Here is a 10,510-nt window from a genome sequence, read left to right as displayed (position 1 = left end):
GTATGAGAAGCTATTTGGTGAAAAACCATCGTACGGAGCATTGAGAGTGTTCGGATCGTTGTGTTATGTTCACAGACGCGACCGAGACAAAGACAAGTTGGGAGAAAGAAGTAGGCGATGTGTGTTTGTGGGTTATCCCTTTGGGAAGAAAGCATGTAGGGTCTATGATCTGGACAGCAACAAATTTTTCGTATCCAGAGACGTAAGCTTCTATGAAGACGTGTTTCCATTCGGAAAGAAGAGTGATGAGTTGGGTCAACAAAAGGAGCTTACTGGGTTACATGATGATGATTGGTTGTTGACCGTCACTGTAAGTGACAGGGGGAGTGAGTTTCAGGAGGGTAATAAGCCGTTAGAGGCTGGTTCTGCTCCACTTGAGAAACAGAGAAGTGGAAGTGAGGAAGATATTAACGGTGAAGTAGTCCCTGATAAGCCTGTGGAAGTAGGTGCTACCTCAGCTGAAACACAAAACGTTGAGAGTGAAAAGGAAACGGTTGTGGCAAGTGAAGGTGTGACTGAATTGGGAAGAGGATGCAGAGAAAAAATACCTTCAGTGAAGCTGCGAGACTACATTAGCTACAATTCTCAAGTGTTGAAAGAACCCCATCACGATCTCGTCGCGCTTACTCCTGGATCAGAGTCATCGTCGACGGTCCGAGGTAACACACCATACCCTCTAGCAAATTATATATCTGATGATCGCTTCTCTCCAGAGCATAGGGTTTTCCTAGCTGCTATAACGAGTTTGACAGAGCCGCGGAGTTACAAAGAAGCGCTGCAACTGGAAATTTGGCGTAATTCCATGAAAAAGGAGATGGTGGCGTTTGAAGAAAACAAAATGTTCAGCATTGTAGACCTACCACCAGGCAAGAAGGCTATAGGAAACATGTGGATATATAAATACAAATACAATGCGGATGGAACTATGGAGAGACCAAAATCGCGACTGGTGGCATTGGGAAATAGGCAAGTGAAGGGGAGAGATTTCAAGGAAACTTTTTCACCAGCTGCGAAAATGACGACAGTGCGGAGCCTGTTGCGTGTGGTTGCAGGAAAGGGGTGGATTGTGCATCAGATGGATGTTCACAATGCTTTCTTGCATGGTGATCTTAAGGAGGAAGTGTGCATGAAGCTTCCGCAAGGTTTTCAACACTCTGACCCTAACAAAGTATGTAGGTTGCATAAAGCTGTGTATGGACTCAGACAAGCCCCTAGGTGTTGGTTTGCTAAGCTCACTAATGCGTTGAAGAAATACGGGTTTAAGCATTCTTATGCTGATTACTCTCTGTTCGTATACTCTAAGGGTGGAGTGGAGCTCCGAGTACTGATCTATGTGGACGATTTGCTTGTCTGTGGAAATGATACTAAGATCGTAGAGAAGTTCAAGGAGTACTTGAGCAAGTGCTTTCACATGAAGGATTTGGGAAAGCTGAAGTATTTTCTTGGTATTGAAGTTGGAAGAGGTGAAGAAGGGTTCATGCTCACTGAACGGAAATATGCATTAGATCTCATTGCGGATTCTGGATTACTTGGTTCGAAGCCAGTAGCTACTCCTATGGAACAACATCACAGACTTAGTCTGGATACAAGTTCGCTCCTTAAAGATGCAGAGCGGTACAGGAGATTAGTGGGTCGTCTCATCTATTTGACGATTACAAGACCAGACATCTCCTATCCGGTTCATATTCTATCGTAGTTCATGAAAGCACCACGAGAGTTGCAGTGGGAAGCCGCGTTGAGAGTGGTGCGATATCTCAAAGGAACTGCGGGACAGGGTATAATGATAAGTTCGCATGGTGATCTCAGTTTGTCGGTTTATTGTGATGCCGATTGGTCGGCTTGTCCGGTCACTAGAAGGTCACTAAGTGCGTATGTGGCGTTAGTTGGTGGATTGGTGGATCACCAGTGTCGTGGAAGACAAAGAAACAAAAGGTGGTATCTCACTCTTCAGCAGAGGCTGAGTATAGGTCCATGGCTCAGGCAACTCGAGAAATCAAGTGGTTAAGGAGATTACTGTTTGACTTGGGCGCGAAGCAACTGAAACCGTCTAAGCTGTTCTGTGACAGTAAGTCCGCGATCTACATAGTGGCAAATCCGGTGTTTCACGAGCGGACGAAGCATATAGAATCAGACTGTCATCAGGTGAGAGATGCAATACAAGACGGTGTGCTTGAAACGGTTCATGTCAGAACGCATGAACAAGTTGCAGATGTGTTGACTAAAGCTCTTGGAAGAGTTCAGTTTGAAGCATTGTTGGTCAAGTTGGGAGTGAGAAATCTTCACCTTCCCAACTTAAAGGGGAGTATAGGAGGATAATGATGAGATATTTTAGAGATAATGATGTAATTAGAAGTAGGAGTTATCTACTACTAAAGTCGGTTAATACGTTGTATATATACGAGAGCTTACATATGAATAAGACCAACCTTTACATTGATAGATTCACATCATCATCACCGGCCACTGAACATCCTCTGGTATATGTACGACTCGAACACATACTTCTTGTGAGGCCTCTATAAGAGATATGTTATTCCAAGAATGTACAGCACAAGAGTTTAGATTAGGGCTTTACAAAGAGAGTTAATGAGATATAGTCTACATTCCTTAATCATAGAGATGCCTAAATCAATCATTGATCCTTAATAGCCTCTTGGCATAAGCAACCCCAGGCTCGATGGACTCAGTAGCAGAGTTGAGATCCCACCCCGCAGCTTTCATCATGTTGATCAGCGGTGAACGGCTTTAGAAGCAGCTTAGTAGGGTAGACATAAAGAGTTCAAAGTTTAAGTCAGGAAACTCCAGACTAGTACTAACATCTAGATTGTTGTTGTTCCATTGGTTGTGGATGAAACGGACCAATTAAAAAAAAAATTGGATCTTTCTAATCTTAGACAAAAAAATGATATTTAAAAAATTTTAATCTCAGACAAAACCCACATCTAATTCTCGAAGTGAATTATCACTTTCGATATGAAAACCTGGATCTTGTTGACTAAGAAGCTATGGAGAATGTGTAGATAGACATCAAACCCTAAACATCACTACTATTCAGAGACAATAAGAAGTTTTGGCGTTGAATACATTTACAATCAAAAAAATTGTAGTTTACTTGTGGGAACTTATTAGCCAGTTTTGGTTGTTGTTTAGGTGAAAGGGAATGGTGAGATTCTTAGCTAAGTCATCTCTTCTCAGGTAAAAATCCTTCCTTTGGTTTTGCTCCGGCAAGTGCTAAGAGATATGTTTGTCATGAGATAGTAAAATTTGATGTTTACAAGACTCAACAATAATCACCAGAAGACATTAGTTTTTGTCTGACACTTGGGATTCACACTTTCTCTGGATTAAAAACCTTTCCTTTGTTCTGATCTCGGACTTGTTGACATTTAAAGGCACAACTGCTTGAACAATATGGTGGCGTGGCTCCCAAACAAGCTGAAGAAGCACACTCTCGGGTTATTGATAAGGTGGTAATTACTATATTATACTCTTTTCTCATTGCAAGCCTATTCGGTATCCATGTATATATATATATATTATCGTTTCCTTGAGGTTTTTGCGCTGATGGCTGGGAAACATGTCTATTCCTTGGTTTCAGGTTGTACAAGACGCACTTGATAGAGCCAATTTGACTGAGACAGATCTCTCTGCTGTTGCTGTTACCATTGGACCTGGTTTGGGCCTCTGTCTACGCGGTAAGTTAGACAACAAAAGTATCTACCCTTGGTTCTTTGGAATAATAAAAAAGTGCTGTTAGAGAACTAAGTGTTTCTTTCGTTTTTTGGATTCAATACAGTTGGTGTGCACAAGGCTCGAAGAGTCGCTGGTGCTTTTAATCTCCCAATCGTCGGGGTGCATCACATGGAGGCTCATGCCCTTGTAGCCAGGTATTTTTTCAATGTGCTTAGCTTTTACATTCAACCTTTGACAACTTTGAATGTCTCATCATCTCTTGATTTATCTTTTGTAGATTAGTGGAACATGAATTAAGTTTTCCTTTCATGGCATTGCTTATATCAGGTATTTGCTTGAATACGTTTTAGTAGCAGGATTAACAATCATAAAGGGCGCTTTAGGTTTCTATTAATAGCAATTTTGTTTTAACTGTGTAGGAGGGCATAATATTATAGTTCTTGCTCATAAGCTTGGTCAGTACACACAACTTGGGACTACAGTAGATGATGCTATAGGAGAGGCATTTGACAAGACAGCAAAAGGGCTCGGCCTTGATTTGCGGAGAAGTGGTGGACCAGCTGTTGAAGAGCTTGCTCTTGAGGGTGATTCAAAGTCTGTTATGTTTAATGTAAGTGTGAAACTAGTTTTCTCGCTGGTTAGACCTGTTGTTCAACTCATTGTCCGCATCATAGTTATGTTGTTACCTCGTTATCAGGTTCCAATGAAAAATCATAAAGATTGCAACTTTTCTTATGCTGGTTTGAAGACACTAGTGAGGCTAGCCATTGCAGCCAGAGAAATGTGACTTTTAATCATAGTTAGATCTTTAAATCAGCTTCTGAAGCTGTTTATCCGAGCTATGTTAACTTTGTACTAATAAATAATGGTGTTTTGGTGGATGTGCAGTGATGCTAAATGTCCTTTTTCGTCTGCAACAAAGGAAGACAGAAGAAACAGAGCTGATATTGCTGCTTCTTTCCAGGTAGACATCAATCAGTGGTCTCACAAAATGCTTTTGTTCTTGTAAAAAAAACTGATTATCTAAACATGTCTCTGGTTGTTTATGTAAACCAGCGAGTAACTGTCTTGCATCTGGAGGAAAAGTGTGAGCGAGCAATAGACTTGGCAATGAAACTCGAGCCTTCTATAAAACATATGGTGAGAGACTCAAATATGAAGAAATGAAACCTATGTTTTGCACTTGTCCACTAAACTTGGCTTTCAACTCTTTGATCTTCAGGTAGTCCCTGGTGGTGTTGCCTCAAACCAGTATGTACGGTTTCGACTTAACAACATTGTCGAAAACAAAAACCTGAAACTAACGATCAGATCCCAAGATGTGTTGAGTCAAGTGGTTTTGTGGTGAAGACGCTTTGTTTAGACCCGGTGTATTATTGCATAGCCATAGATCAAAGATGCAGCCAAATTTATATATATATATATTGGTTCACGAGAAACACGTGGTACAGTTTCCAAGAGAAGCAAGCACAAAACACAAGCGTAGTGCAGATTTCTGAATCTTACGAGTATATAAAGATATTCTTAAAGTTTGAATCTTATTAGTCAAAGGGATGCGCATAAGACTTGAGAACAATGCGAATTGCAAGGGTTTTATTAGTCCTTAAAATAAATAAAAAATGTCTCTTCCTCTGCCATTTTTGTGCCTAGGTCTAGGCTCATCAAAAACGATATTTATCCTTCATGTTCAAACGCATTCTCTATGCTGTAAAAACAAAATTTAGTTAGCATCTGCAAATTCACAAACTGGTAACAAAGTGCAATGAGTCACACACCCTTTTGGAAGCTCCGGTTTCATGGTCAGTGGGAACAGAAACCCTCTTGAGCAATGAGCTCTTGATATCTTCCTTAGGAAGACAAACACTACAATAATTTGACAAAAGAGAAAACTATTTAACACAAGAACAACATCATACACAAAATAAACAAGCTCCGGCCAAGACAAATAATTAAAACTTACCCGCTCCTTTGTCTACTTTGTGGAGTGTATGCAGGTCTTTGTCCCCTCGCATGAGAAGCCTCAAGACGGATTTGACAACCGAGCAAAGGTCTACCGTGAAATTCCAGTGCCTTTTAATTACAAATGGGTTAAAATCAGCAATCGACCTACCAGATGAATAGGTGTATAATAAAGCAAAAAAGAAAACTAACAAATAGGTTAAAATCATCAATCGTACATATCAGATAGGTTTCATCATAAGCAAAAACAAAAAAAAAAAACTATCACCTTCAGTGCTTCTCCGGCAGTTGCAAACTCAACCACGCCAAAGCCAAGGAATCTGTCATCACCATCGTTTGTCCTACCAAATCTGACGTCAACAACTTGGCCAGCTTCTTTGAAGAATTCCTCACTGTATATATGTATAATAACAAGGAGGTTATGACAAAAACAAAGAAGTCGCACACAGAAACAGACATAGAGAAAGGTAGCTTCTACTTACATATCTGATTTTTCAACTTGTAATGAGAGATTGAAAGCAGTGAGTGTCTTTGATCCGCCTGTATTAGTAGGCTGAGCATGAAACAAAAAAAAAAAAACTTTAAATTCAAAGAATGATTAATAAAGAGATTATACAATGTCACCACTAAGGAAGAAACTCTTACCCGTTTCTTAACGCTTGCCCGCTGAGCACGGTTCCTCGGCACCTGCTGGGTTTTATGCACTGGTGCTGATGCTGGTGCGGGTCTTTGTTCACTCTCATGAGAAATCCCAAGACGGATTTGACAACCGAGCAAACGTCTACCGTGAAATTCCAGTGCCTTTTAATTACAAATGGGTTAAAATCAGCAATAGACCTAATCAGATAAGCAAAAAAAAAAAAAAAAAAACAACTAACTATATATCAGTACCTTTTGTGCCTCTCTGGCAGTTGCAAACTCAACCATGCCAAAACCAAGGAATCTGCCATACTCTGTCTTACCAAATCTGACGTCAACAACTTGGCCAGCTTCTTTGAAGAATTCCTCACTGTATGTGTATAACAAAGGAGGTTATGACAAAAACAAAGAAGTCGCACACAAAAGAAAGAGACATAGAGAAAGGTGGCTTCTACTTACACATCTGATCTTTTAACTTGGAGTGAGAGATTGAGAGCAGCGAGTGTCTTTGATCCTCCTGTATTAGTGGGCTGAGCCTGAAAAAAAAAAAAAAAACTTTAAATTCAAAGAATGATTAATAAAGAGATTACAATGTTACGACAAGGAAGAGCTAATTAACGCTTGCCCGCTGCGCACGGTTCCTCGGCCCCTGCTGGGTTCTATACACTGGTATAGGTGCAGGAGGCTTCCTCCAAGCTTTACGTTTAATATCATAAAAATCCCTTTTAGCTTTATCCAAAAGTATCATCTGAGCTTCACCAATCTATATATAATAGCAAACTGTTTTTTGTAACTGCTGAAGTCATCATTTTTTTATAGGAAAAAAAAATTGTATCTAATGGTCAAGCTTGTTTTAATTATGCAATCTAGCGGACAAGATTTAGTTTCCTTTAAAATGATGATGTCATATTTTATTAAAGCAAATGACGTCTTTTGTCTTCCCCGAACGAACGCCTTCTTTCAAATAACAATGGCACCTCTTGAAAAAATTATAAATGTCATCCTCTTTGCTATTCTCTTCCTTCCGATTGTTCTCTTATACGGACTGATTTTTCGTTGAGAAGAATCCATGTAAATTGTCATTTGAACCAGTCCGATATTTAAGTTCTATTGATTTGGTCATTTAAAATTACAGATTGCAGTCTCTGTTGGTCTAGATTTATGTTTTCGTGTGATGTCATAACGGTGTCGATGATGTAACTCTAAAACCAACATGTGTTCACGAATTTAGGTTTCTTTAACAATTTGATCTGATAAAAAACACTTTGCCAAGTCGTGAACGTTCGAATGATTCTTTATTATTATGATTCACTTGTAAAGGAAGATATATTTTCCTTTAAGATCGCTACTATACCTGTCTTTACGGTGTTTGCTGTCCTCAATTTCAGAAGATAAATATCTTCTGTTAACGCATCTAATCCAGATTTTAGAGTTTATAACTCTGTATAATTGTGGTTCAAAACCACTCATCTCTAAAAGGTACCTTTCTAAACTGTATACCCATCCATATTAAGAGAGAGACTCCGGATCTGTTCTCAGTGGGCTAGGTTCTTCGTTCCTCGCTGGAGGCAAGAGGAGTGCCGCCCTGTTTGGGAGCGGCTTGAAACTGGAGCTGTAAGAGTTGGCCGGAAAACTCTGATTGTCGCGTCTGCGGCTTCTCAGTCCAAAAAATCTTGGATCCCCGCCGTTAAAGGTGGCAGCAACTTCCTTGATGGCTCGTAAATCGACTCAGATCTCTTCGTCACTTTTTTCTCAAAAAGAAAATATCTTCATTACTAGTCTGCTCGAAATATGACTTACCTTGCTTTGTTATGCAATCTAATGGTAAAATTTTAGTTTCGTATAAATTTAAGACACAACCTTTGAAAATAAAATTCTTAACAAATTCATAAATTGTTTTTTATCACTGCCCTTCATCATTGTTCTTACTTTCATTCAATGTTATTGTCTTATATATGTTCTCCATCTCTAACCGTGGAATTTTTCTCTGTTATGGAAACAACCTTTCTCTCTGAAAACGAGAGTATATAGTTTGTACATTGATGTCTGTTTCTTATTACTTTACAAGAGGTTAGTTCAAATGTTCTTTGCGTTTTCATTTTGCAGCCGGACAGGAGAATGAAAATTTATTAATCTTTGTGTTTCTTTCTCACTGAGTGAGGTTTAGAAACGTCTTTAGAGATTATCTTAAATCAAATGGCTAGAAATTATCTTAAATTCATCGTATAAATATTTCTTTTTAGAGATGTAAATGAAACAGTGCAACCATTTAAATAAATACTAGGGATCGTTAATGTTATTGTTGCTCTGTATATATATGTGAAGGTGATGCATTTGTTGTGTCCGATTTTGGTTGTTGTAACAGAATAGTTGCTGCTGTTTTATTTTCAAATAATGTTTCATTATCCCCAAACTTGGTAATCTTCTCTCTTTTGGGTGACAGTGGAGTCACTTATTTTATTCGACGTCTTTACCTTCCTCAGAAACAAATAGATAGATTTATTGTTGAGTTTATATAAGAATGGATTAGAACAACAAACAAGACATGTTCACCATTTCCAGAAAACATTGGAACCACACTTGTACTTGTCTTTGCCTTCGCATTCTAACGCCAAATATTCTGAGATTAGTGGTACCTAACTTTATGCATATACAAAACAAAGGACATGATAATCTCTTCATCTAACGATCTCCCAAAGAGAGAAAGAAAAGATTATCTGTAAAGAACTTTTTGTTTGGCAAGATCCTGACATCCAATGAAATTCTCACTGAACTTGCAGCTTCCGAACTGGACAGTGAATGCCCTAGCAAAGCCTGCTCCACTTGTTGCCAATCTCTTCTTATCATTCAGTTCCTATCATAAAAAAAATTACTTTTCATAATAAACAGGTTTCTTAAGAGATGTCAACATGATTCATAACTTTTTAAGACTTTACTTCGTTGGCTTAACTCTTCTTGAGGTAATCATCAATGACGCATCAGTAATCTTCAAGAATTTATTAACACAACACAAAAGCAATTTAATGGTCTTCAGGTTATCAAAGAGATATAATTTACATAGGATATCTGATGTTTCAGATCAGGACATAAAGAACTTGGTCGTGGCTTTTGCTTCCTCAGATATTAATCTGTGTTTCTTTTCTTCAAAGCCATAAAACTCAAAGGCTGTAGATTTGCCGATAAATCTGAGGTACATGGAGAACAACACATCGATTCCAGTTCAAGCGGCGAAGACTGAGTAAGAAGCTCTGAAATCGCTCCCCATGATCTATGTATAGAGAGTATTGTTGTTCGTTTGTGTTGATGATCACTGCCTATCAACAAAGACAGAACGTTCCTCTTGTAGAGGTCTCTCTCCTTAGCTTTTCGCTTTGTGTTTAATTTATTTGGTGAAAGCTTGAGCCTGGTTTTTCAGGAACGCTGGAATCAAAATAAACAGTTATTTGAACACAAACTACTCAAAATGTAAAAATGAAATCTGATTTTACCTCATGTGCACCAATTGTCACTGTCAATGCGTTTTAATTCCCCAGTGGTTGTGTGAATTTTTATACAATCAATCATCTTTCTGAAAACCAATTGATCTCCTCTACTATTGATACCCCATATATCAATAGGTTTCTTCTAAGTAACGTATATCAAACATTCCAGATTTTTTTAGTAGTAATTGAGAAAAACTTTATATGAAAAATATTAATCATACTTTAATCAAATGTATTGATATAGTTACGGATACGTTGGAAAACAAACTTATAGATCGACATTGTCTAAAAGTTAGTTTAAGTCTTTTATTTTTTATGGTGGGCGATTAACTATTTTAGAAAACAAACTATTTTCATCAAATTGTATTGAGTCATCTGAAAGATGTTTTTCCTTAAAAAAAATGTCGAAAGTTTTAGAAAACAAAATATCAAAAGAAAACGGGGTAAAATTAATTTCAAGTATCTCTTGATGGATTTCTGATTCCCACACAAAACACGTTTCCAGTGGCTGAGACCTTCAAAGAACTAAGAAACGATATTGAAGTGATAAACGTCAATCACAAATTCTCACATTTAGAGAGCCAGTTAAAACTGAACTGAAATCTGGTGAATATCAATTTCGAAATAGAGAAACTGATTTGGGTTTGGTAATACCGATTATTTTTAAGAAACTGCAGTATATTGATGTAATTTGGTATATAAACCGATTAAACCGAATAAAACGATTAATTAAAATA

The 10,510-nt window shown here is 38.2% G+C and overlaps 2 protein-coding genes and 1 long non-coding RNA gene across 4 annotated transcripts; 1 reads left to right on the top strand and 2 right to left on the bottom strand.

Annotated features, from left to right (window-relative positions):
• Window positions 1–3,383: 3,383 nt before the first annotated feature.
• Window positions 3,384–5,041, top strand: LOC106337907 (probable tRNA N6-adenosine threonylcarbamoyltransferase, mitochondrial; the record flags this gene model as incomplete). The annotated part of the gene is made up of 9 exons (XM_013777008.1): window positions 3,384–3,467; window positions 3,599–3,695; window positions 3,797–3,887; window positions 3,971–4,020; window positions 4,113–4,303; window positions 4,391–4,476; window positions 4,582–4,657; window positions 4,750–4,833; window positions 4,916–5,041. Coding segments are annotated over 9 exons (885 nt in total), but the record flags the coding sequence as incomplete, so codon positions are not given.
• Window positions 5,042–5,321: 280 nt separating this feature from the next.
• Window positions 5,322–6,205, bottom strand: LOC106341608. Of its 2 annotated transcripts, XR_001269693.1 has the most exons (5): window positions 6,135–6,205; window positions 5,921–6,044; window positions 5,654–5,763; window positions 5,469–5,556; window positions 5,322–5,398 (listed from the first exon to the last, which is right to left on the bottom strand). It is a non-coding gene; the product is annotated as an uncharacterized LOC106341608 (long non-coding RNA). The 2 variants fall into 2 exon arrangements; XR_001269692.1 differs by having other exon boundaries at window positions 5,378–5,556.
• A 67-nt stretch (window positions 6,206–6,272) lies between these two features.
• LOC106337906 (nucleolin 1-like) lies at window positions 6,273–7,039 on the bottom strand. Its single transcript, XM_013777006.1, has 5 exons — window positions 6,917–7,039; window positions 6,751–6,827; window positions 6,544–6,661; window positions 6,340–6,453; window positions 6,273–6,278 (listed from the first exon to the last, which is right to left on the bottom strand). Exons 1-5 carry the CDS (start codon window positions 7,037–7,039, stop codon window positions 6,273–6,275), a joined length of 438 nt encoding a protein of 145 aa, XP_013632460.1.
• Window positions 7,040–10,510: the final 3,471 nt, after the last annotated feature.

This window comes from Brassica oleracea, chromosome C4 (assembly GCF_000695525.1).
Source record: "Brassica oleracea var. oleracea cultivar TO1000 chromosome C4, BOL, whole genome shotgun sequence".
Lineage (NCBI taxonomy): Eukaryota > Viridiplantae > Streptophyta > Magnoliopsida > Brassicales > Brassicaceae > Brassica > Brassica oleracea.
This window is presented reverse-complemented; position numbering and strand designations above follow the sequence as displayed.